This window comes from Littorina saxatilis, linkage group LG17, assembly GCF_037325665.1.
Source record: "Littorina saxatilis isolate snail1 linkage group LG17, US_GU_Lsax_2.0, whole genome shotgun sequence".
Taxonomy (NCBI): Eukaryota; Metazoa; Mollusca; class Gastropoda; order Littorinimorpha; family Littorinidae; genus Littorina; species Littorina saxatilis.
The window spans coordinates 60,828,643-60,856,402 of NC_090261.1; the positions used below are offsets into that span (position 1 = coordinate 60,828,643).

The 27,760-nt window shown below is 41.5% G+C and overlaps 1 protein-coding gene and 1 long non-coding RNA gene across 2 annotated transcripts in view; one reads left to right on the top strand and one right to left on the bottom strand.

The window, feature by feature from the left end:
- Positions 1-17,889, bottom strand: part of LOC138951957 (transmembrane protein 87A-like) — a 33,570-nt gene extending 15,681 nt beyond the window's left edge. The window contains exons 1-13 of the mRNA XM_070323526.1: positions 17,777-17,889; positions 16,851-16,911; positions 14,920-15,035; positions 13,190-13,321; positions 7,011-7,061; positions 6,065-6,265; positions 5,538-5,567; positions 4,601-4,700; positions 3,934-4,119; positions 2,991-3,053; positions 2,553-2,652; positions 2,019-2,112; positions 293-375 (exon numbers count right to left, since the gene is read on the bottom strand). Coding sequence (XP_070179627.1) covers positions 293-375; positions 2,019-2,112; positions 2,553-2,652; positions 2,991-3,053; positions 3,934-4,119; positions 4,601-4,700; positions 5,538-5,567; positions 6,065-6,265; positions 7,011-7,061; positions 13,190-13,321; positions 14,920-15,035; positions 16,851-16,911; positions 17,777-17,866 — 1,307 coding nt within the window. The 5' untranslated portion in view covers positions 17,867-17,889. The remainder of the gene's footprint in view (positions 1-292; positions 376-2,018; positions 2,113-2,552; positions 2,653-2,990; positions 3,054-3,933; positions 4,120-4,600; positions 4,701-5,537; positions 5,568-6,064; positions 6,266-7,010; positions 7,062-13,189; positions 13,322-14,919; positions 15,036-16,850; positions 16,912-17,776) is intronic.
- Positions 7,833-10,848, top strand: LOC138951958 (uncharacterized). Its single transcript, XR_011451269.1, has 3 exons — positions 7,833-8,164; positions 10,377-10,450; positions 10,713-10,848. It is a non-coding gene; the product is annotated as an uncharacterized lncRNA (long non-coding RNA).
- Positions 17,890-27,760: the final 9,871 nt, after the last annotated feature.

Here is a 27,760-nt window from a genome sequence, read left to right on the forward strand (position 1 = left end):
TGGACTTTTGCAATTTTTTTCCCCGATTTCTACATCCTTCGACTGGAACATTAAGAAAATCCTTTCTTAATTTAGGGAATTTCTGATTTCCAGATTGGAACTTGCATCCCTGCATATACATGTATCAACATGCTTGTTAATATAATAACTTATGTGTTTTACTTGTTTTTGTTTTATTTAATGTCCCAATAATTCTTATCAAAATGTGTTTTATAAATGCTGACAGGCAGCTAGCCAGATGAGTCTAAAGTGCTGTTACTGTTATTGTTATCTTTAAGCGCATGTCAAGGATATCCAGCAGCAGATGATGAGGTCCAACACACCCAGTGAAACCCCCACCGCCAGCAGGAACTGGTTGGACTGGTCCACCTTGGACTGAAACACACAGATGTTACTCCTCTCAATCATCAGTCAATAGTAGGACTTCAGAAATAGTGAACTCTTTTGAACAGGCATCTTTTGTCTGAACTAACAGTCCTGCACTATTTTTAACAGAAACAGATGCCCGAGCAAATATAATCAAACCCAAACATCTATTGTTTCTTCATTGACAGAGTTGCCTCCCTGACCTGAGTATTGAAATAGCAGATTTTATATGGCTAATTATTCAGCCCAAACTCACTCCTGTTTGAATGGCTTTGCCTCCAAAGGTAGCTCCCAGTGTTTCGTGCACTGGGCTACACTACAAATCGATTTGATTAATATACTTACCCGAATCACATAACAAGAAGGGCAAAGCCCATACGACTCACATGCTTGACCTTGACCTTTACATGACCTTGACCTTCAGGGTCAAGGTCAAATAACTAAACCTAGCAATGACATCATACACTAAGAACTGCTTTACACATTTTTCCTATCAAAATACATGTGTCAAGGTCATCCAAGGTCATGCAACACAAAGCTGTTAATTCAAGACATAGGAAGTACAATGGTGCTTATTGGCTCTTTCTACCATGAGATTTGGTCACTTTTAGTGGTTGACTACCTTATTTTGGTCACATTTCATAAGGGTCAAAGTGACCTTGACCTTGATCATATGTGACCAAATGTGTCTCATGATGAAAGCATAACATGTGCCCCACATAATTTTTAAGTTTGAAACAGTTATCTTCCATAGTTCAGGGTCAAGGTCACTTCAAAATATGTATACAATCCAACTTTGAAGAGCTCCTGTGACCTTGACCTTGAAGCAAGGTAAACCAAACTGGTATCAAAAGATGGGGCTTACTTTGCCCTATATATCATATATAGGTGAGGTATTGAATCTCAAAAACTTCAGAGAAAATGGGAAAAATGTGAAAAATAGCTGTTTTTTAGGCAACATTTATGGCCCCTGCGACCTTGACCTTGAAGCAAGGTCAAGATGCTATGTATGTTTTTTGGGGCCTTGTCATCATACACCATCTTGCCAAATTTGGTACTGATAGACTGAATAGTGTCCAAGAAATATCCAACGTTAAAGTTTTCCGGACGGACGGACGGACGGACAGACGGACGGGGGGGACGGACGGACGGACGACTCGGGTGAGTACATAGACTCACTTTTGCTTCGCATGTGAGTCAAAAATGGCGGACCACTGTTACAAAAGACAAGTGGCAAAACTTTAAAAACGCGAAGAAATCTTCTCTTTATACAAAAAAGGAACGCTCTCACTGATTCCTGAAGAAGTGAAGAAGGACGTTGATATGTTACCAAGATTCGATGGCCTTCCCTGAAAGATAGGCCGATGGCTTAAGAAAAAGCCTGAGCACCTCAAACACGTCATGCAACGTGGGTTGAAGGAAAAGGAATGAGTGTCACCGGTGTATGTCCGGCGCATGCGCAGGACACCGGTAAGGGAGGTAACTACCATGGACCATGCCTTATATGGTGTATAGTTTGTTTTTAAGAGTTACCTCCCGTGTTACCACGGATGAGTGCTTCAATGCCGTAGCAACAAAATGAAGTTATTGCTATCTATGTGAGTTGGGTAAGAATATGTAATTTAATTTCTAGCATTATGCTGTAAACTTACACTGGTGGCACGCATGCAGCCCTCAATGGCCGCCAGCACGAAGAAAAGACCGCCAACAAACAGCACTTTGTAGAAGGCCTGGCCCAGACGGGATCTGCAAAACAATCATAGCTTCATGAGCGTCACAAAAACTGTTAGCAGCCATCACTGTAAAAACAACACTGCAAAGACGGTATCAACTTCTAGGTATTCCACGCATTCCTAAAAATGAACAATTCTGTTCTGTAGCAAGTTAGAAATTGATACGGTCGAACCTGTCCATAACGATCACCAAAGGGACTGACCAAGAGTGGTCTTTATAGACAGATGGTCCTTATGGAAAGGTGATTTATACACACAAAAAACGTCGTCTTGGATACTTTTGGGTGGGCGTTTTGAGAAGGTGGTCTTTATCAAAAGGTGGTCAACAGGACAGGTTCAACTGTACTAATAGTTTTGAAATGATAGATGCATAATAATCAAAAAAAGAAGAGGAGGACAAATGGTAAGTTACAAAATATAAACAAAAGGAGCCTAGTTGTGAGAAATACGGACTTGACAATGCCAAAACTCAGGCTGACAATGATGACCAGCATTCGTGCCAGAGTTCGTTTCATGCAAGATACCAGCTCGGCAAAAATCACCGCCCCATGCACTGAAAAAAAAAGAAGTCATAATGAACATTCACGTTTTTGGAAGCGTTTCTTCATATCATCTGCAAGCTGAGTTAAGTCTTTATACCACCCTACAATTACTAAGTCATCCTTTCTCTCAGTCTACATGAACGCTTCATAAGCACAACAGCAATTCATCTACAACAAAATAACCACCATTCAATCTAACAGCTTACTTTGTGAGTTAAGAGCAAAAAGAATTGTCTTTAAATTTGAACCCCAGACTCTATGTCCGAAGTTCACATATGTATCGGATACTGCATCGCAAAACTGTTACAGCACAATCCATGACATCATAGCTCAGGTAATATAACCTTACCTGATTCTCCAGTCTTGTTGATGTTTTCATATTCTCCGAAGAACACAGCTTTCTCCAGCATACCTGTAACAAAGTTGAAATCATGTAAGCAGGAAAGTTCTAAAAAAGAAACTAAAAGCCAGTGAAAGCAAAATGAAAATAGTACAATACATTGCTTTTTGAAACAGCACACAGACTCTGACTTGAGTGTATTTTTGTTCTTCTTCTGCGTTCGTGGGCTGAAACTCCCACATACACTTGTGTTTTGCGCGAGTAGAATTTTACGTGTATGACCGTTTTTACCCCGCCATTTAGACAGCCATACGCCGCTTTCAGAGGATATTTTCGTGTTTCTATAACCCACCGAACTCTGACATGGATTACAGGATCTTTTCCGTGCGCACTTGGTCTTGTGCTTGCGTGTACACACGAAGGGGGATAAGCCACTAGCAGGTCTGCACATAAGTTGACCTGGGAGATCAGAAAAATCTCCACACTAACCCATCAGGCGGCCGCAGCCGGGATTCGAACCCTCGACCTTCCGATTAAGAGGCCGATGTCTTACCACCCCGCCACAGCGCCCGTCCTTGAGTGTATTGGTATTGGTATCATGTTGTCCCGTGAGGTTACTCTCCTGGAAATGTTGGCTGTTTTTTCACTGAGGAAAGCAAACTTCCATACAGTATGGCGCTACTCTTTTTTTTCTCCTGCATGCATGTATTCATACTTTCAACCCCTTAGACTTGTGCTGTGAACTTGGGATCTTTATCGTGCGCATGAGTGCACACGGAGATGTTCAGACATCGAAGAGAGTCTGCACAAAGTTAACTCTGGGAAATAAATCAATTGCCGAATGAATTGGTCAAACTGACGCCAATAGCTAGAAACTGGTTTCAAAGCGAGCGCCACTTCTGACTGAGCTATCTCTCCGCTGGTGTACGCGATTTATCTTCTTCTTCCTCACCAAGCAGAATGACGCCGCCGATCCAGAACTGCACTCGGAGCAGATCGCGCCAGTTGCAGGCTAGCAGCACCAGCCAGATGAGGCCGTACACGATGTACACCAAGCCCAGGATGCCGTAGAATATCAGCAGGGGGTAGTCCAAGGCTGAGATGAAGTTCTCATCTCCATAGAACATGCGGATTGTTACTGAAAAAAGTGTAAACAATGAGTCTTCTTGTTGTTGACAAAATCTGTGCAACACTAGGAGGACCACTTGTACAGAGAAGGGGGTGCTGTGGTTTTCAATTACCCACTATAGGCAGCCATACTCTGTCTTTGGGGAAAAACAATTTATCTAAAAATGGAAACTCTTTTTTACACTTGTTGCAGTCCACAAAACTTGTATCCGAACCCCCCATCCTTAGCTCCAAATCTGCTTTATTCCTTGAAGTTTTAAAAGATCTGATTCCTGACTTTGGAAGGTTGAAATTGGCAACAAGTCTTGTGTAAATCTGCACAGTCTTCTTCAAAGATGGTATGCACAAATATTAATGTAAATAGAACGTTCACTAATCGCCTATTTTCCCCCAAAGTACACAACATTTAAATGAAATCACACGGCAAGTATTTTAAAAACATACAACTGCTGAAATTGCAATAAAAATGAAGACAACGTGTCTCAACAGACCTTCAGCACTGAATGTGGTCTCTAGCTTCTTGGGTTTGATCTTGAGGATGAAAAGATAGTTCCCATCCGCCCAAGTTTTGGCCAGAACTTCGTGGTCCATCTGAACAAACAGAAACAATGTTAACTTCACAAAGTATGTTGCAAGACATAACCACTTTCTGTGTTGTATCCTAAATGTTTAGGCCCCCCCAAAAAATAGGTGTGGTTAAGGTAACATAGCCAACAAAAAAATAGGGTAGGAAGGTAGGCAATCACTTTTTTTTTTTTACTTTTTTTTCTAATCTGTACAAATTAAACCTACTTGACAGGGAAATAAGTGTGCGACTCGAGCGCTTTCGCTTTCATTGCGTTTTCTGCACTGGGTTTTGTTTTTTGTTTTTTGACAAATGTAATAAAAAGTTATAGGGTCGGCCCCTAAAAATAGGGTAGGTCGGGTTACCGTAACCACACCTATTTTTTTTTTTAGGCCTTATACATGAACAGAATTAAGCAAAGTGTGAATAGAGGTCAACCCAAAGAGCCAACTTTTAATCTCTTGGCTGCACACCACGTACCACATACCCTCCTCAAAACACTTATTTTCCCGACAAGCAGTGGTCTCTTACACCAGGGGTTTAATACTTGTTCTCATAAAGAGGAAAAAGATTTGAAAGGAACCCTAATTCTTGCCTATCAGCAAAAAGTTATACATTCCCTTAAGTACTCTTTTTTCCTTACAATAGTCTTGAAAACATCTTTTACAGAAAAGCTGAGCAAACCCTGGGCTTGTCTTGTACCAGTCTTTTTCACAAAATACATAATATAAACACTCAACAGGTCCTAACAAATTAATATGACTGCAGGTTTCCTGAGTGAATGTTTTGGAAATCCACTGCCCCTGTTTCTCTGAGTGATTGGGAGACAAAGTCTCCACCTTAAAGTGTGACCATAATCATACCTTGTGGATACTGGGACCTACTGTGGTGGTCTGAAAAAAAGAAACATTCATGAATAAATCCAGATGCAGTAACAGCTTGCCATATTAATAGTATATTGAATGTGTTCTTCATGTACATCATATTCAACATATGTGTCAATCATTTATTTTTATTTTTTTAATTGTTGACGTTTTCATTTTGAGAACTTGGGTTGATTGTTATTTCCTCTGTGTTATAAACATTCGCCATCACAAAAAAAAGGGATCAACCCGTTTCATAACCATGCTCCAGCAAAAAGAAACAGAGCGATGACAGATGCGAACACACACATTTTTGTGCAAGCCTCGAAATTTTGCAGTCACCCATTCAACCACACACAAACTCAATCACAAAAATACGCACAACCCTGGACTTTATAAAACATACTCTTTCAACACAAACATACACACGTGTGCCCCCCCCCCCCCCCCCTCTCAAACAAACACACAACCAAAACCTATATCCTTTTGTAATAAAGTTGAGTTCTGTCTCTCTCTCTTTCACTGACCGTGACAAGTTTTGGTGCTTCAGTGAGAGCGTTAGGCTTCTTCGTAGTACTAGTCGGCTTTGGGGTTTGAACCGCTCTCTTCTTCCTGCTGTTGGGTGCAGTGGCAACAGGAGGGGGCACAGGTGTGTTGGAGGCAGCAGGAGCTGTGTCTGGCACCTTTACTGTGTCTGCTGCAGGCTTGTCAACACTGGAGGAGTCGTTCTGGGGAAACAATGAAAGTCAACAGTGTGCGTTGTTCTGTCGTTGTTCTGTCGTTGTTCTGTCGCTGATGGAAGAAATATACACAAACATGGTGTGTGTTTTTTATGTAATATAATATCCAGTGGTGTTTTCATGCCTCAGTCGTCTGACTCATGGCCAGTCAACCGTCCAATAGTTTTGCCATGTTGGAGGGCTTCTGATAGAAAAAGATTTTAGTACCCAGAGCATTTGGACCTACGGGTATATATATATTTTCAATCGAGGTCCAACTGACCTCTTGTCCTCTTGAGTCTGAGAACAACACTGAGAGATGTATCTAACTCCATGGATATTCTTCTTCTTCTTCGTTCATGGGTTTAGACACCCATGTTCACTCATGTTTTTAGCACGAGTCTTGTCCTCTTGAGTCTGAGAACAACATTGAGAGATGTATCTCACTCCATGGATATTCTTCTTCTTCTTCGTTCATGGGTTTAGACACCCATGTTTTTAGCACGAGTGAATTTTTACGTGTATGACCGTTTTTCCGCCGCCATTTAGGCAGCATACGCTGATTTCGGGGGAGGCATGCTAGGTTCTGCTGCCATAGACACACACATAAGAGGGGAAGAAAACATTCACACTGCAAGGTGAAATGTATTTCATGATACGGACAGTAACAACTACCCTGAGATATGTATACAGAAACCCAAATAAAGGATTGTCCATACATAAAATATACACAATAATATATATATCTACATACCTTGGATAGCTTTGGAATGTCAATTATAGTAACCTCCTGATTAGGATCACCCTGCAAAAGAGAGAACAAAATAAATGTTTGATCTTACTGAACTCCGAAGGCTTGTTTGAGAAACCATTACAATGGCATGTGTACTGACAATTTAATCACTTGATTGTACACGTAAAATGTTAAAACAGCCCCCTACAACTGGCTGCATAATGGCTAGTCCTCACGTTAACCCAAACTAAGAACTAAAAGATGTTTTCTTCAACAGCCACATCATAATTTGACATTTAGAGCACACAAAAATGTATCTGTGCACATCTACAATACTGGAAACAGGCAGTAAAACAACAGAGTCCTGACTTTAAGCTTGTGTTGTAGCTTACTGGGCACAACCTTGTTCATGTTTACAATTTGATATGTTTGTGTACATGTTTGTAAACCATAATAAAGGTTTGAACCTCACTGTTTGCGTTTGTCTGATTTTTTATGCAATTTATATTGTTGGTTTTTGTGACAAAAATAGCATCAGAAAGCGGGACATAATTTTGAAGAAGAAGTGAAGTGCTCAGTGCATTTAAAACTAGCAGCAAAGAAGTAAACTCTGTGTATAATGATAGTATATATTAAACACTTTACCTAATGAACACATCTCCATTACACAAATTCGTGACATTTGACCTTTGATGCAGGTCAAAATAATGATGTTTGCACGTTACATTCGTTTCCACTTGCATCAACTGAGTTGTGTTCTGCTTCCAGAACACAGAAGTGCTTCAGGAGAACAATATTTTGTTTAGAATGCATCACACACTATCAGTCTTTCTAAAACTAGTGCAATTCACGATGAAAAGTTAAACACGGTACCACTAGAGGAACGCGTATCTGGCAAATCACGTTTAGTCTCCACCTGTGACGTCCGCAACACTGCCGCTCAACCCATCCAGGAAGCTGACGCACTTGTGTTTTGCACCCTGAATCGGAAGAGCGTGAGTAAGCGGTCAGCGTGTTGACCACAAATTGCAAGATGCGTGGACACGCTAAAACAAACGAGCATCATTGGACGAATAGTTTCCACTGACGCGGTGTGCCGTACAACACATTCGTTCGGGGTTACGCCACGTGCCTGCATCTCACGCTAGCTGTGGCCTTCTACAAAGCTTATTGAGGTAAGTGTTATCATTAATGCTCATTATGTATTGATAAAAGTGCCACTGATTGAACATTTAGTCCCTCCAACAGAAATATTCCTTGATGATTGTCCGAGATAGTGTGTACTCTTGTCGTCTGCTTTCGTCTCCACGGTGACGAACGAGCAACCCAAATCAATATTCTCGCAAAACTACAATATTGTTAACTGATTTTTGTAGAAATCAAATGAAGAAGGTTTGGTTAATAAATAATAACTGACGTCCATTTGGAATTTAATGTGCACGGCCCAATCTGATCGGACGTTTTTAAGAAACGAAAATCAGACCTTTTTGGTTTCTGTTGTGACGTTCAGAACAACGAAACATGATATTCGGAGTAATAATAAAAGCATGTTAGTTCTGCAAGTTTGTTTGCATACATTATTAATAAATCACCAATAAAAGCGCGGTCTTGTTGGTTCTAAAAGAAATTAAAGCAAGCATGCAGAAAAATAATCCATTTGGGGTCGCGTATCAGTAGATTTCGTTTCTCCTGTGACATACGCTCTCGAACACGCGTGCGAAGTATCAGATCTAAGTCTATAAAATGCAAAAGCAAACAAATGTTTTCCTTTGATTTCGTATTTCATATATGGCATGTGCATTTTAAGTTTTTAAATGTGCTGCCCGAAATTTGGCGTTTTGTAAACGGGAGTCACAGTGGAGACGAAGTTTAATCGCAGCAGTTGTTTCCTTGTGACCTACGTCACAGTTAGTTTGCGGCCTGTATTTATTGTTTACTTTGGAAGTTGTATGCCTAAAGCATATCATTTATAATACTTTTAGACTTGTCTAAACAAATAGTTTAAAAAAAGAGGCTGTCTTTTGTAGTAAAACTAAGAGATATGTTTGTTGGTTACCATGGAAGCTAGTTACACTTCTCTCATGGCTTCTTCGTACCATACGCTTCTGATTATCGATTTTGGTACTGATTTGTAACTTGCAGATGGCCCTTTTGTTTGTAAAACTTGATATCTCATATTTTATGCACATTCTGGTGCATGTTTCAATGCAAAAAGAGTTAGTTTCTGAGCAAGCATTTCTTTACAGCAGTCCCTGCAATGATGAAGGCCCTCCGAGAAAGAGAGTGAAAAATCGGCCACCGTTCTCAGCATCGCGTATCTGTGTGTAACCTCTTTCATTGACAAGATACTCTTGTTTCCCTGCAGCCTTGACCAGTGAGTCGGTTACCTACAGCACCAAACAGTGCATGGCTGGGGGGAGAGAGAGAGGGGGGGGGGGGGGGTAGCTGGTTAAACTCAGTGGGGTGTCCGGTGTCACTGAAGTCAGCAGGAAGAGCATTGGAGAGAAATAGAGAGGTGTACTCTTCCAAACAATTTCCAAGGATCAGTTGTCAGGGCTTAGGGTAGTCAGTGAGGGAGAGTGAGAGCGGTTTGTGTACAGTCCGACTGAAGAGTGAAAAGTCGCTGCCACAAGATCGACATGCAGTCAATAAAGCCAGACAAGAAGAATGATTATGACATGCGGCTCTATCTGCTGGTTGTTTTTTTTTAATTCAAACTGGTTTTCAACGCTTATTCTCACAAAGCATCTGCACACCTGCCTCTGCCTCTGTGCTGTGTTTGTGTGGCTGCTTTCGTATGATGTCAGTGCATGGTGAGTGCGTTCACTGCCTTGTCACCACTTCCCCACCTTTTTCAGAATGTTTTCTTGGAGTTGGATAATTCTCCTTACTCCTTGCCCCCTCCTTACTCCTCGCCCCCTCCTAACTTCAGTTCATACTTTATTGCGTGCCGACTGACCAGTCGGTGTGGCGTCCGTGTAGAGAAGAAGGGAATAAGGTTACACAATGCGCTAGTGTGAGACGCCAAGTTTCGTGTTTCGAGTTGCTGTAGTAAATATAGAGTAAACTTTGTCTTTGGGACTGACTTTCTGTTGTGTGCTATCCGTCTTTCGACTTACGTAAGAGAAATCCCATTTCGAGCTCAGGGTACTTTGTACACATAGATAAAGAGGGATAATTCCGGACCAGAATTTCTTTGTGTGCTACTGCGCGAATTTTTGACTTAACCGTTTGTGAGTTAGCTGGATTTGCCTGTATGTAATACTTGCAGCAAAGGTGATCAGTTTTCATTTTGATTTTTTCTCTGCATACTTTTTATTATTATGGATTCATTTATTTTTTAGTTTCAGACTTCTAGTACAATAATGTTCTGCATTTTGTTTTCAGTACAAGTTCCCTCAGCTTTCTGCAGATGCTTACCAACAGACTGAAGTTGCACAACTCACCGGACATTATTCCAGGTGTGATTTTACTTTCTGATTTCACTGTTCAGATCTTATTCGCATAGATTTCTCCACAAAATAGATTTAAGCTCTCGGACAGTGTTTTAATTTTTAGAGGAAAGTCTTCCTATCCAATAAAGTACACTTGTAATTATTCTTTGATTGCAGAAAAAGTTATCTTGCAATCGTCCTTGGTATTGTGAGTGGAGTGAGGGGATGATGTACTCAGAACTTGCTTGTGGAGGTTTTGCATAACCCTGTATGTTCTGTCCTCTTTCAGCATTCAGCATGGCAGCTGGGTGGAGGTCACTTTCACCACTGTACGAGGCAACACCGAAGTATACAGTGGGGTGGTGGTGGGACTCAGACCAGGGGAGGCCGTGTCAACTTTCTTCGGAAGAAGGGAGATCATGCATACATCTTCCCAGACGTGGAGGACATTTCATGGGTGGATGCTGGCAGCGTTAGACTGCTAAATGTCCCAACTGTCGGCCGTAGAGGGCAACATATGTTTGACTGATTTTTTATGCACTTCATCTTTTGATTATCGTGGATGAACATAGTTTTTACGCTGGTTTCTTTTTCATGTTTTTACAACACATTTTTGTACTCCTGGAGCATCTTGCATCATTTCTTAAATTGTTCTTCGGTAACTACCCACCCTTTCCCATCATAAGTGTGCATTTCAGCAGTTCTAAAACTTGTGGAGCCACGACCTTCTTTTACTCCTAATCTCACAGTTTTGATCACTGTCTGGTATTGATTATGTTGGTATATGGTGTATTTGATAAATTTATCAATAATTGACAGAAATTTAAAGTTTTTTTGTGTGTTTTATTGCATGATGTCAATTTTTACAGTCACATGACGCACACGCGTCAGTCTCAATGTTAACACTCAAATCATCTTCAATCACAACACATTTTTAGAAAATGATAAGAAAAATGGTCCTTTTCATGCTCCTAACTCAGTGTGCTTTATGTTTTCACCATGAAGGCCATGACACCTCTGCGCATCTGAAAACATCACAATAGACACAAAGAAATGTGCGATTTCCTCCATTTGGGTTCCACGTGACATACAGAACATTTGGTTATTCACACAAAATGAATAATGTGTAAGTAACTGCAACAACATAAAAACAACTGTCTTTGTATGACAAAAACAATATATGAAAGACCTGCATACAATGCTGTTATCATAGTGTAGGTGAAATTGTTTATCCCCTCTGTTGCGTATGTCACGGTTTCCACTATAGTCATTGGTACTGCGTGGAAAATGAATAGGTTTTTCTTCTCATGTTTCACTTAGGATACAAGACCTTGAATGTCTGCCAACATTGCAAAATAATTTCAGCAGGAATATTGGTTCATTGTTTGAATAACTATACCAGGTGGAAACCATGTGACATACAAGACACCACTCACGTTGGTTAACTCTTGGTGATGTTTTACTGAAACCGGCATGTGCTTTGTTTATTAATTGCATTAAGGCATTAAAATAGTGTCTAAACTTTAAGAAAAAGTGCGTTTGGCTTTGTTTTTATAATGTTTATTTTTTTACCCCAATGTCCCAGGTTGTGATCCAGTATTGTAGATGTGCACATTTCCCAAAATAACCTCTTAAACTAGTACAAATAGTTTCATTCATTTAAATAAAAAGAAAGAAAACACACCAGTAACCAGGTTAGGTACGTTTATATCTATAATCAACATTTCGGCACGTTACTGCCTTCTTCGAGATGGTAAGCTTATGGAAAGAATGGTTTCATTCAGTAATTATTATTATAAAATTATATCATTATTCCAAGTGGATTATTTTGGGGGTAAAAGTAAATTACATGCATATTGTACATGTTCATGCATGCTTGCTTTCAATTTTCAGTTGTGTTTTGAAGTACACACTAAAGAGTATCATACTTAAAGCCATATGTACTCGATGACTATACACGCTAATTGCTTTACCAACAGCTGGAGACATGCTAAATTAAGTTCCCTGCAAAATATTGTGGTCTAGGACCCCTTCAATGTTGAGATATGTTAATTTTCATTTTGATCTGGATCGTCCTATTTATAGATTTGCCAACAGAGGTAGCGTTGACGCAAGGGAAATAACTCCGCGTCTTTGTTTACATCCAAAGTTTTTGAGACTCTAAAACAAGCTGTAATGCATGTATATGGTCCGCGCATGGCGACATATCGTCATTACATGGTCTTATGGTGCGTTTGACATCGATTATGGGCAAACTACACTTTGTAAACACGGGAGCGCGTACATATGCCTTTAACTTTCTCCTGTTCCAGCGTGAGTATGTTCAACATGTTTATTAATACTATTCTTACCGTCTCTCTTTATTTTCACTTAATTTGTGTGTTAAGAATACCATTGAAACCGGCACGGTTGGCCTAGTGGTAAGGCGTCCACTCCGTGATCGGGAGGTCGTGGGTTCGAACCCCGGCCGGGTCATACCTAAGACTTTAAAATTGGCAATCTAGTGGCTGCTCCGCCTGGCGTCTGGCATTATGGGGTTGGTGCTAGGACTGGTTGGTCCGGTGTCAGAATAATGTGACTGGGTGAGACATGAAGCCTGTGCTGCGACTTCTGTCTTGTGTGTGGCGCACGTTATATGTCAAAGCAGCACCGCCCTGACATGGCCCTTCGTGGTCGGCTGGGCGTTAAGCAAACAAACAAAAATACCATTGAAGTTGTTTAAATCAAGCAATAACAACAGCAACAAAGTAGCATAAAGCTTCTCACCGTCAACTTAAACTCCCTGTCCTTCTCGCCTTTAGAACAGTTCATTCTTTCTACACCACGCTTCAGCTCCACTTTGTCATACGGCATTTCGTAGTAAGTGATCGGATTATTGAAGTAGCTCTCAATAGCTCCCTGAACACAGAACAATAACAAGAAGAGCAAACGCTCGATCGAGTCACTTTCGCAGTTCTGAATATTATATGAGGCATCAGATGGACAGGAAGAAATTGCTATTCACAACACAATACAGATGTAAATAATTTGATGTAAAGAATAATCCTATAAAGTTTGAATCAAATCCGATGAATAGTTTCAGAGATATGATATTTCAATTTTTTTCCTTCAAGACATACCTGTGACCTTGAAAAAGGTCAAAGGTCACCAAAGCAGACGTCAAAGTGTAGAGGTCACTGGGAGTCACGTTCACATAAAATTTGAGCCCGGTCACTTTTATAGTTTCCGAGAAAAGCCCAACGTTAAGTTGTGTGTTGCCGAACAGAAAAGGCTAGTTATCTCCCTTGTTTTTCTGATAACGTTCGTAAAAGGCTACAGATGTAAATACTTTGATGTAAAGAATAATCCTACAAAGTTTCAATCACATCCGATGAACTTTGTCAAAGATATAAAATGTCTAATTTTTCCTTTGACGCTGACCTGTGACCTTGAAAAAGGTCAAAGGTCAACGAAACCATCGTTAAAGTGTAGAGGTCATTGGAGGTCACGACTAAACAAAATATGAGCCGGATCGCTTTGATAGTTTCCGAGAAAAGTCCAACGTTCAGGTGGTGTCTACGGACGGCCGGCCGGACGGCCGGCCGGCCGGACGGCCGGCCGGCCGGACGGCCGGCCGGACAGACTAACACTGACCGATTACATAGAGTCACTTTTTCTCAAGTGACTCAAAAATAAAAGCTTTGTTTTTTGTAAGAAAAGAAAGTGAAACAAAGAGCAGGTTCAGGACTTCAAAACAATCATTTCAGTTCACACACACACACACACACACGAACACACACACAACAACAAAACACGTCATTTTTTGCATAAGAAGTAAAAACTGTATGTACATTAACTTAATGGCAAAGTTAAGTCACTACTCACAGGCATGGACTGACAAAGGCACAAATCGAAAAACAGATAGACTGCTAATCAAAAAACAAGAATAGTACATTTTTACAACATTAAATATATGACAAAACAAAACATTAAAAACACTAATTTCAATAATTGTTGGTTTTTTTGGTCATAAATTAAACGTTCAAATGATTTACCTTTCTTGGTTGTTTTTTTTTTACTGTCAAAGGCAGAGACCTTTCTGTGAAAACAGTTGTGACTATCTCAGATCAGCCAAGGCTTTCACATGGAGTAAGACCATCCCTCCTCTTGGACACATACCAACGTTCAACATCCTGACTGCTTCCCATGCACAGTTGGGACATTTGGTTCATAAATTAACTTTGGTGAGCTGAATCGTTTACATTGGAAGGACCGTTCCTTTAAGTTTGTTTTCCTCCCTACACTTTACAAAAAGCTTTGACTTTGAGTAACACCTGTAACGTGTTTTTCTCTTGCACACACCCCCCCCCCCCCCCCCCCCCCCAAACACACACTATTTCCCACTAGTTTTTTTCCCCCCTATTTGTTATTTTCTGGTGCGTTCCTTTGCTTGTTTTTAATTTACGAAAAGGATGAACACCCGAACAGTTACAGTTAGGCAGTAATGTGGGCGTCACCTGGTCTTTGTTGGAGTTGACTTCTTCTGTGGCAGTTACAAACTCCATGGCACAGGGTGACATTCGCAGCAACCAGGCGAATTCCAGTTCATCCGGATCGTCACATGTCAAGGACACTGTGCGCACGGACATAAAACACAACTGTTACTTCCTTCACTCAGTATTACCCAACATCAACTCTACAGTGTGTGACATATGGATGAAGATTAATAACAAAACACAACTGTTACTTCCTTCACTCAGTATTACCCAACATCAACTTTACAGTGTGTGACATATGGATGAAGATCAATAACAAAACACAACTGTTACTTCCTTCACTCAGTATTACTCAACATCAACTCTACAGTGTGTGACATATGGATAAAGATCAATAACAAAACATAACTGTTACTTCCTTCATTCAGTATTACCCAACATCAACTTTACAGTGTGTGACATATGGATGAAGATCAATAACAAAACAACTGTTACTTCCTTCACTCAGTATTACTCAACATCAACTCTACAGTGTGTGACATATGGATAAAGATCAATAACAAAACATAACTGTTACTTCCTTCATTCAGTATTACCCAACATCAACTCTACAGTGTGTGACATATGGATGAAGATCAATAACAAAACACAACTGTTACTTCCTTCACTCAGTATTACTCAACATCAACTTTACAGTGTGTGACATATGGATGAAGATCAATAACAAAACACAACTGTTACTTCCTTCCTTCAGTATTACCCAACATCAACTCCAGTCTACAGTGTGTGACATATGGATGAAGATCAATAACAAAACACAACTGTTACTTCCTTCACTAAGTATTACCCAACATCAACTCTACAGTGTGTGACATATGGATAAAGATCAATAACAAAACACAACTGTTACTTCCTTAATTCAGTATTACCCAACATCAACTTTACAGTGTGTGTGACATATGGATGAAGATCAATAACAAAACGCAACCTTGACTGAAGGAACTTATTCTGATACATGTATGCTTGTAGCTACAAAGAATAATCTATCTATGTCTTTCCCCTTAGACTTATGGCACCTGTCAACCATAACAAACAGGCTTTGTTCCACCCTTCCAGTCATTATAACATCAATGACTGTCATGACAAACACACAGTGAAACATGTCCCGGCGATCACCTCTCAATAATGACCACCTGCCCACAATGATCCCCAAATATTTGTTCGATATAATTCACCTTTACATCGCAAACACCTGTCTATGATTATAATGACCCCCTTTGTCTGGTCCCTTGGGTGGTTGCTATACACAGGTTCGATTGTACTATACAATGTAATAATACTAATATGTATGAGATATGTTAATCATCAACCAATTTTGCACTATGTAACAGCTGCGCCTGATTCTCTGATTTAAATACATCAAGACAATCACACACTCACAGCTTTAATACTTCTTTTTCCTTGCAGTTCATATATATTTATACACTCTGAGTTCTGAACATCGTGCATATTTTCCCTAGGGTCAAAAAATCTACCCAAGTGAAAATATGCACGATAATCAGGATGAGGTGTGTAAGCTTTGTATTCCATTACTCCGACGTTTCCATTAAAAAAAACACCACGTGTTGACACAAACTCGGCAAGTGCCTGTTTTCTGCTTAACCAAACCTTCCGCGACCACACATCGTGTCATCAAATTCATGTGCAAAACGAGTCCCCTTTTGTCTTTTTGGTAAACGTGCCATAAAACGTCTGCTTTTGTATTCAGTCATCTATACTGCTTAAGAAAACGAATAACAGTTATTTCTAGAGTGTTGAAATAAAATTTGATACTGTGTAGTTATCGCCCTAATATCACCCTTCGTGGTGGACTGGGCGTTAAGCAAACAAAACAAAAAAACTCATGATAGAGAATGACCAACAGACAGGCACACTCAGACACTATGCATCACCTGAAACTGTCACTTTGCTATCCTTGTACATGTGCTTGGCAACAGCACTGTACTCATGGTCCTGAAAGATAACACAAAGCAGAATAATTAATAGTGATATTTAGTAATTAACACCCATTTCTAATTACATGTAGTTAGATATTGATAATACATTAATTATTAATATTATGTAGACTCTGGTGGATGCAAGTTGCAACACGATTTTCATAAAAGCTACTGGTACTTCAATTTGACCTGAACAGGGTTAAAGAGTTCTTGCTACAATGGAACCCCCATTTAAAGACTCCCCCACCCCCCAGTTTTTGGTCAAACACACACAAAGACAAACTGCTGGCAGTCTCACTTATTAGGTCCAATGTAAAAAGGCTTCCAAAAATGACTTTGCGATGAAATTGAAGTCTATCTATGTGAAAATGAACAATAGAATTATAAAATGAAACTAGAAAATGTGGAAATGCTGGGATTGTGAAAGACTAAACCATGCCATGTAATCTGCTGTACTGCTTAGTTGTATGAGTAAGTTGGTTTCCTTGCTTACGTGTCACAAGTGGAAACTTTAGAATACGCTACTATTTCGTAAATTTAGCTTAACGATTAGCAGAACACTGTCAACTGTGTTACTGTTTCAGCTAAGTAATTTCAATCCCACGGTTAAGTAGATATTTTTTCTATGATTTAAAATGGCGTCTTACTCTTAACATTGTTTGAGGCTGTCAACTTACAGCAAGCCAATTCGTTCTAATATGAACTGCATTTTAGAATACTTCAGTTATCCCATGACAATGAATCGAATGAACACGGATCTGTCTACATCATCTCTGATCAGTAGGAATCAACATTGGCTGCGATAGATTTCGAAAATTAACAGTAAACAATCAGATAATACGTATGCAAATAATGCACACACATCGGTCTAAAACACACACCTGGTCCAATGACACGATCCATTTGCCCTGTTCGGGAATGGCGGACACAGATGCACAAATTACTCCCAGAATAATAACGACAGTCGCCATTTTGTATGACAACACGGATCCACTGGCCCGCAGCGAATGTCAAAGTATGAAGTAAACTTTAAGTCAACGTTCTACAACGTTCTAAAAGAAACTCAAAATCTTATATATTTTTGTACTACCAACAATTGTTATTTGACTAATTAAAGCTTCTCTCTTTCAACGTACCAACCGTAGAAGGCAGAAGGTTTATTTTCTCCGGAGCAACAGCAGATTGCGTCGTCTGCTCCTCGGTTTCGGAAGCAGTGCCTTGCCTCGTGCGTATCTCGTTTGCTTGCACGTTTATTTCAATCTGAATGAAATATTTAAAAATCCTATTTAATCATTGTTTGTAATGATTCAGTGTAGAAAATAACAGCACATAACAGTCAGAAGACTCATAAATAGCGTTTGAGCTCACATCTGAGCGGAACAGGCACATGACTAAAACGTTCAGGTTCAGTATAAGGTTCAGGGCCGGACTACCGGGGGGGTTATGGGGGTTGCGCAACCCCCCCCCCCCCCCCCCTAGCCTAAACATGTACCTTACTTATTTAATTTTTTTTATTATTATTGCTTATTTTATGCCGTTTCATGCAAGGAGCGACCATTTTCCTATCTCAGAATATGACCTACCCATCAGCTTCAGGGGGCTTCGCCCCCTGACCCCCACAACGAGGGGTGGGGGGGTGGGTTCTAGGGTTTCCGGACCCCCCCCCCCCCCAGCCAAAAAATAAAAATATTGAATGAGGTATGCATTTCTTTATTTTACATTGAGTTTCAATTTTTGGGGTATTAATCAGTGACAAAATCTGCTGCCTGAAACTGGTAATGATCATCCTCAGAATGCACCAGACTGCACCATTTTGCATCCTTTTTTTCAAAATTTTCCGGGGGGGCATGCCCCCGGACCCCCCTAGCAAGCTAGGCGCTTCGCGCCGTCGGCTCGGCGCTTCGCGCCTTCACACCCATATCTTCACAATATACTTTTGAAAAAAAAAAGGCTTAAAATGAACTGATCCGCCCCTGCCGCCAGGGGGGACATCCCCCTGGGCCACCACTGGCAACCCCCCCCCCTCCTCTTCGCCTAGTCCGGCCCTGAGGTTGACATTTTTGTTAAAGAAAATAAAAGAGGAGAACAAAAAAGAAAAAAAAGTAGGTTCTGGCTGTACAGGTTTTGCATGCAGATTCGCCTACAAAGTCTGCAGGAGAGTGGGTTGAATTTTTGAGTGTGCAGCCTACCGACGCTCTGGTTAATGTATGTCAATCAGTCTGGTCACAAATCAGCCTGTTCAGTTGTGTGTGTGTGCTGGGTGTGTGTGTGTGTGTGAGTGAGTGAAGACGACCGATGATTACACCGCACACCAGGGCCGGACCAAATGAGTTGTAAGGGGGGGTTCCTCCTTTTGGGGGGGGGGGCAAATCAGCGAAGTGGCGAAGTCACAAGCGCGCGCCTGCAAACTTAGGCGCGCGAACTAGGGGAGTCCGGGGGCATGCTCCCCCGGAAAATTTTTGAAAAACGGTTAAAATCTGTGCAATCTGGTGCATTCTGGGCCTTGTTTTGAGGGTTAAGAGCAGCATTGTTTTGGTGCTAAAACTAGTAAAAGTCAAAGCAAGGTACAGTATAGACCGGATGTATAAAACACCGGATGTATGAAAGTCTGGATGTATGAAAGGGGTAGGCAGGGTCCCGGCAGAAGCTACTCTTTGTTATTACTTAGAATTTTCCGGTTGTATGAAAATCGGATGTATAAAAGTCCGGTTGTATGAAAGCAAATCTCTGGTCCCGAGCAGCACAAATGCGTTGTTGCAAGACCGGTTGTAAGAAAACGAAAGTAGACCCAAGTCACCAAAGTGTGGTAAGAGTAATTTCCCTTCTAACTGCCTGTATCGTGCCATAAGCCTTGATTTGTGTGGTAGCCAGGCTCAGCACATGGTTGTCCGAGAAAAAATAATCGACACCATGTGCAGGAATCACCAGGCTTTCTCTGCATACGTGGATGGAGATGTAGGTGATTATCTCGCTCACAACACCCTCCGACCCCGTTCATGGGGTTCGGATGTAGAGATATTCGCGGCTGCCACACTCCTTCAAACCACCATTGTGGTGTACACAGCCACTTCCGAATGCTCGCGGGGATGGCTGCCACACCCACCCCTTTTCCCGATAAATGGGGTAGACAGGTCCGAGGAGAACATTTACCTCCGAAATCTCTGTGGCCATTTTGAGCGGGTGGTGTCCACAAAGATAGTCTAAAGGAGGATGCCCTGAAAACTTCCCCACCAACTGATTTTTATCCAGATTCTATAGCTGTCAAGGAGTTGTTCTGTTTAATTTGTTTCTCCATTCAATCATTTTTTTAACCTGTTACAAATTCGTCACGAAGACCCATAAAAGCCCAGAAGGCATTTTTGTTACATTTATAACCAGAGACATTGGTCATGGATGTGAATCAGTTCTTATCTTTTTATGTTTTTTTTTATGTTGTTGTATTTTATGTTGTTGTATTTTATTTTGTTGTATTTTATGTTTTTTTTATGTTCTTGTTGTTGTTTTTATGTTCTTGTTGTTGTTGTTGATTTTATCCATTAAACTGATTTTATGTTTAACTCATCTGTTTTGTTTGTCTATTCAGTCATTTTAGCCTGTTATAAATTTGTCATGACTGAAGAGCCATAATAGCCCAGGAAGGCATTTTTTGTACAATTAGAACCAGAGGCATTGGTCGTGGGTGTGACTCAGTTTTTTATATTTAGTCAAGTTTTGACTAAATATTTTAACATCGAGGGGGAATCGAAACGAGGGTCGTGGTGTATGTGCGTGTGTGTGTGTGTGTCTGTCTGTCTGTCTGTGTGTGCGTGTGTGTAGAGCGATTCAGACTAAACTACTGGACCGATCTTTATGAAATTTGACATGAGAGTTCCTGGGTATGAAATCCCCGAACGTTTTTTTCATTTTTTTGATAAATGTCTTTGATGACGTCATATCCGGCTTTTCGTGAAAGTTGAGGCGGCACTGTCACGCCCTCATTTTTCAACCAAATTGGTTCAAATTTTGGTCAAGTAATCTTCGACAAAGCCCGGGGTTTGGTATTGCATTTCAGCTTGGTGGCTTAAAAATTAATTAATGACTTTGGTCATTAAAAATCGGAAAATTGTAAAAAAAAATAAAAATTTATAAAACGATCCAAATTTACGTTTATCTTATTCTCCATCATTTGCTGATTCCAAAAACATATAAATATGTTATATTCGGATTAAAAACAAGCTCTGAAAATGAAATATATAAAAATTATTACGAAAATTAAATTGTCCAAATCAATTTAAAAACACCAAGTTTTGACTAAATATTTTAACATCGAGGGGGAATCGAAACTAGGGTCGTGGTGTATGTGCGTGTGTGTGTGTGTCTGTGTGTGTGTGTGTGTAGAGCGATTCAGACTAAACTACTGGACCGATCTTTATGAAATTTGACATGAGAGTTCCTGGGTATGAAATCCCCATACGTTTTTTTCATTTTTTTGATAAATGTCTTTGATGACGTCATATCCGGCTTTTCGTGAAAGTTGAGGCGGCACTGTCACGCCCTCATTTTTCAACCAAATTGGTTGAAATTTTGGTCAAGTAATCTTCGACGAAGCCCGGACTTCGGTATTGCATTTCAGCTTGGTGGCTTAAAAATTAATTAATGACTTTGGTCATTAAAAATCTGAAAATTGTAAAAAAAAATAAAAATTTATAAAACGATCCAAATTTACGTTTATCTTATTCTCCATCATTTGCTGATTCCAAAAACATATAAATATGTTATATTTGGATTAAAAACAAGCTCTGAAAATTAAATATATAAAAATTATTATCAAAATTAAATTGTCGAAATCAATTTAAAAACACTTTCATCTTATTCCTTGTCGGTTCCTGATTCCAAAAACATATAGATATGATATGTTTGGATTAAAAACACGCTCAGAAAGTTAAAACAAAGAGAGGTACAGAAAAGCGTGCTATCCTTCTTAGCGCAACTACTACCCCGCTCTTCTTGTCAATTTCACTGCCTTTGCCATGAGCGGTGGACTGACGATGCTACGAGTATACGGTCTTGCTGAAAAATGGCATTGCGTTCAGTTTCATTCTGTGAGTTCGACAGCTACTTGACTAAATATTGTATTTTCGCCTTACGCGACTTGTTTTATGTTGTTGTTGTTTTAATCCATTAAACTGGTTTTAAGTTTAACTCACTTTTTTGTATTCAGTGCGCGCGCGTGTGTGTGTGTGTTATAAATGTGTGCGTTTTGGAGAGAGAGAGAGAGAGAGAGAGAGAGAGAGAGAGAGAGAGAGAGGGAGAGAGAGAGAGAGAACTCAGAAAATGTTATTTGCTACGCCAACGGTCATTACAAAGCTTCCACGACCAAAAACATTGTCAAAAGCGCAAAAGGGTTGTGGAGGGAATACACACAATACAGTTGAGCCACACACACACACACACACACACACACGTGCGCGCGAGCGCACGCACGTACGCGCGCACACACACACACACAGAGGGACGGGGGGGGGGGGGGGGGGGCGGAGAGTGCACGGCCTTATGCAAAGCAGAACAGTTTCTTACACAAACAGTTGCTCTTTCTATCGGTTGTCCTGACTGTGTCAGTGTATGTAAGTACATGTACTTTTCCACTTGTTATTCACAACCCTTTTCTTCTAACAAGGATATGTATCAAAACATTTAAACATAAAAAAAACAAATAAATACAAAAATGATATGATAATGAAAAAAAACCTACTTTTATCAAGTAACAGACGCGTGGCCGGATGTATGAAAGTCAATCCACAATATTTTCATACATCCGGTTAACCGGATTTAGTAAAGACCGGATGTATGAAAGACAAAAAGTGGGTCCCGACGACTTTCTTACATCCGGTCTCGACTGTACATGCTTTTTCCAGGGGTGGGGTTCCGGAACCCCTGGAACCCCCCCCTGGGTCCGGCCCTGCACACACACCGTGGCAGGGCACACGGCATACGGCCTGGCACTGTGACACGCGCGCATACACAGCACGCCGGCAGTCGCTCGCACACACACACACACACTCACACACACATGAACTTATAATTGCTTCTATCAATCAGTCTGAGTACTATGATGTGTTACTGCCTGCAGTTTTGGCTTCTGAGATGCCCCACATTGATGTTCCTCTAGTTGTTCATTGCCACCACTGAAACTAACGGGCCACCAGTCTTTTTCCACCAGTAAGTCTAAAGTCTGAATAAAATGAACAATGGGTTTTTATGTGATGTGTATGCAGAATAGACGAAATCCAGAAATAACTCGGTCGGGTTCGTGTGGCGGGTTGTGAAAGAGTGAACAATTATTCTCTTGCTTTTATTGAGGCAAACTTTCCACACGTGCTCCTTTTCCACGTCACGGTGTTTCAGACACACCCCTCACTTGTGACTGGCCTATAATGTCACGTGGGAAAGTTTGCCTCAATAAAAGTAAGAGCCTTATTAACCCGTTCACAACCGGCATACAAACCCAACATAGTTATTTCCGAACATCGTCTAATAAACTGAACTTGGGGGAAGTGCATGAGAAGGTAATTCTGTCCGGTCTCCAATGGCAAGATTATCGATTGGGGCGAGAACCGACTGTACATTCCGAACATCAATGTGACGAGCCGGTGCTTGGCCAAAGAACCCTCCTTGTACCAAATGTCTTCGCTCCCCTTCGGACAAACCGCGAAGAGCCAAAGCACATTTATAGTGATCAGTGAAAAAGCAGGGATGAATTTTCCACTGATACGAAAACCAGGAATTCCTTCCTGATTGGACAGTTTATTTTCTGACAGATTTTCTAAATTTTCACAAAGGCGGCCAAAAGTGAGGGGAAAAAAGCAGGACAAACATACTAACTTGTTTTGAACGGTTTCCATCTAAACCTCAAGGCTATTTTTCCTGATTTAGAACATTCGTATCTATCATCCCTGGAAAAGTGGCCATATCATGTTCTGGGGCATGAGAAAAAATCAGTACAGTGATGGTCCGGCTAAGCACCTCCTCGTTGCTGGCAATCCCATACTGAGCCCTCCCACCACGTCAAGGTAAGTGCAGGTCTTTGGGAGGGATCGATCAACCATACGTCATTGGCTTAAAGGTGCCATCCTTCACGTGTACATTGACGAATTATGTTCACCGCCACACTGAGGTCTGTCCAGGCTTTTACGTGTAATAAGAGCATCCACACACACCGTGGCACACACACACACACACCGTGGCACACACACACACACACACCGTGGCACACACACACACACACACCGTGGCAGCACACACACACACACACACACACACACACCGTGGCAGCACACACACACACACACCGTGGCACACACACACACCGTGGTACACACACACACACACACACACACACACACACCGTGGCACACACACACACACACACCGTGGCACACACACACCGTGGCACACACACCGTGGCACACGCACGCACACACACCGTGGCACACACACACACACACACACCGTGGCACACACACACACACACACCGTGGCACAAACACACACACACACCGTGGCACGCACACACACGGCCGTGGCACACACACACACACCGTGGCACACACACACACACCGTGGCACACACACACACACCGTGGCACACACACCGTGGTACACACACACACACTGACACACCGTGGTACACACACACACACACCGTGGTACACACACACACACACACACCGTGGTACACACACACACACACACACACACCGTGGCACACACACACACACCGTGGCACACACACTGACACACGGCCGTGGCACGCACACACACTGACACACCGTGGCACACACACACACACACACCGTGGCACACACACACACACACCGTGGCACACACACACACAGACCGTGGTACACACACACACACACACACACACACACCGTGGCACACACACACACCGTGGCACACACACACACACACACACACTGCGGTTGAACGTTTTTACTAAACAAATGATTTTCTAGATCGGCATTTGTTATTTTGACTTACAAGATTAATTTATCAAATCAATCCAAAGAGTCAGTCTCAGTGTACATCCTCCGGAAAGAGATTAATTTATCAAATCAATCCAAAGAGTCAGTCTCAGTGTACATCCTCCGGAAAGAGATTAATATATCAAATCAATCCAAAGAGTCAGTCTCAGTGTACATCCTCCGGAAAGAGATGACTGTATCAAATCAATCCAAAGAGTCAGTCTCAGTGTACATCCTCCAGAAAGAGATTACTGTATCAAATCAATCCAAAGAGTCAGACTCCTGAAAGAGATTAATGTATCGAATCAATCCAAAGAGTCAGTCTCAGTGTACATCCTCCGGAAAGCAGCCAGGCCGTTCCTTGGTTTTGTTTGTGGCAGTCCAAGTGAACGGGTACTCTTCAGTATTCCACGCGAAAGCCTGAATATTTCTATAGTGGTGAACATGATGATCGCGTACGGTGGAAGGACTGTACCTTTAACCGGCTTAGTCAGGTTTTGTTGCTCCTTCTTGCAGCGGGGACGTAGCTCAGTTGGTAGCGCGCTGGCTTTGTAGCCAGTTGGTCGCAATCAGCGTGGGTTCAATCCCCACGTTCGGTCAGAGATTTATTTTTCGGAGTCAACTTTGTGCTGACTCTCTTCCCCGGGTGTCCAAACACCCCCGTGTGCACACCGACATGCGCACTCAGTTCAGGCGCAGTCACAGCACGCACCATCGCAGTGTTCGCACGTGCCAGTAGGAGGAGTGGCTTAGCTGGCCGTTTGTGCAGCAACCATGTCGGTATCAATTAAGCTCCACCGCCGCTTCGGTCCCAGTGTTATTTTGACCTGCCATGCTGCGGTCAAGAACTTTCCCACCGTCGGTAGCAGACTATCAAGTTTCCAAACGCTGACAACTCCGAAGACTCTGGAGAGAATTTCTTAGGGCTGCAGAGGTTTGATGTACAGATTTCCCTGTGTCACTGCTCAAACAAGGCCCGTTTTTACATGATTTAGTCAAGTTTTAACATAGAGGGGGAATCGAGACGAGTGTCATGGTGTATGTGTGTGTGTCTGTGCGTGTGTGTGTGTAGAGCGATTCAGACCAAACTACTGGACCGATCTTTATGAAATTTTACATGAGAGTTCCTGGGAATGATATCCCCGGAAGTTTTTTTTCTTTTTTTCGATAAATACCTTTGATGACGTCATATCCGGCTTTTTGTAAAAGTTGAGGCGGCAGTGTCACACCCTCATTTTAAATCAAATTGATTGAAATTTTGGCCAAGCAATCTTCGACGAAGGCCGGACTTCGGTATTGCATTTCAGATTGGTGGCTTAAAAATTAATTAATGACTTTGGTCATTAACCTTTGCCGGATGCCGCTTTTGACTACACACTCCCGACGATGCGGGTTTGTCTGAACCCATACATTTGAAAGAGGGTTTTTACCGTTTATTCCTCTAACGACGATGCGGGTTTGTCTGAACCCATACATTTGAAAGAGGGTTTTTATCGTTTATTTCTCTAACGACGGGGTGGGTTCAGGGAAACCCACAGCGCTACTTCAGTGGTTGCATCGAGTTTCTCCCTTCACCGACCTCTTGCAGGAGAGGGAGAGGGGGAGGGAGAGGGGGAGGGAGAGACAGAGAGACTAAGAAAGAGAGAGAGAGAGAGAGAGAGAGACTAAGAAAGAGAGAGAGAGACTAAGAAAGAGAGAGAGAGAGAGAGACTAAGAAAGAGAGAGAGAGACTAAGAAAGAGAGAGAGAGAGACTAAGAAAGAGAGAGAGAGAGTCTAAGAAAGAGAGTGAGAGACTAAGAAAGAGAGAGAGAGAGACTAAGAAAGAGAGAGAGAGAGAGACTAAGAAAGAGAGAGAGAGAGACTAAGAAAGAGAGAGAGACTAAGAAAGAGAGAGAGAGAGAGACTAAGAAAGAGAGAGAGACTAAGAAAGAGAGAGAGAGACTAAGAAAGAGAGAGAGACTAAGAAAGAGAGAGAGAGAGACTAAGAAAGAGAGAGAGAGATACTAAGAAAGAGAGAGAGAGAGACTAAGAAAGATAGAGAGAGAGAGAGACAAATAAAGAGAGAGAGGGAGACAAATAAAGAGAGAGAGAGACTAAGAAAGAGAGAGAGAGAGACAAAGAAAGAGAGAGAGACTAAGAAAGAGAGAGAGAGAGACTAAGAAAGAGAGAGAGAGAGACTAAGAAAGAGAGAGAGAGAGACAAAGAAAGAGAGAGAGACTAAGAAAGAGAGAGAGAGACTAAGAAAGAGAGAGAGAGAGAGACTAAAAAAGAGAGAGAGACTAAGAGAGAGACTAAGAAAGAGAGAGAGGGAGACTAAGAAAGAGAGAGAGACTAAGAAAGAGAGAGAGAGAGACAAAGAAAGAGAGAGAGAGAGAGACTAAGAAAGAGAGAGAGAGACTAAGAAAGAGAGAGAGAGAGACTAAAAAAGAGAGAGAGACTAAGAGAGAGAGAGAGACTAAGAAAGAGAGAGAGGGAGACTAAGAAAGAGAGAGAGACTAAGAAAGAGAGAGAGAGAGACAAAGAAAGAGAGAGAGAGAGAGAGAGAGACTAAGAAAGAGAGAGAGAGACTAAGAGAGAGAGAGAGACTAAGAAAGAGAGAGAGAGAGACTAAGAAAGAGAGAGAGAGACTAAAAAAAGAGAGAGAGAGACTAAGAAAGAGAGAGAGAGAGAGACTAAGAGAGAGAAAGAGAGACTAAGAAAGAGAGAGAGACTAAGAAAGAGAGAGAGAGAGACTAAGAAAGAGAGAGAGACTAAAAAAGAGAGAGACTAAGAAAGAGAGAGAGAGAGACTAAGAGAGAGAAAGAGAGACTAAGAAAGAGAGAGAGACTAAAAGAGAGAGAGAGAGACTAAGAAAGAGAGAG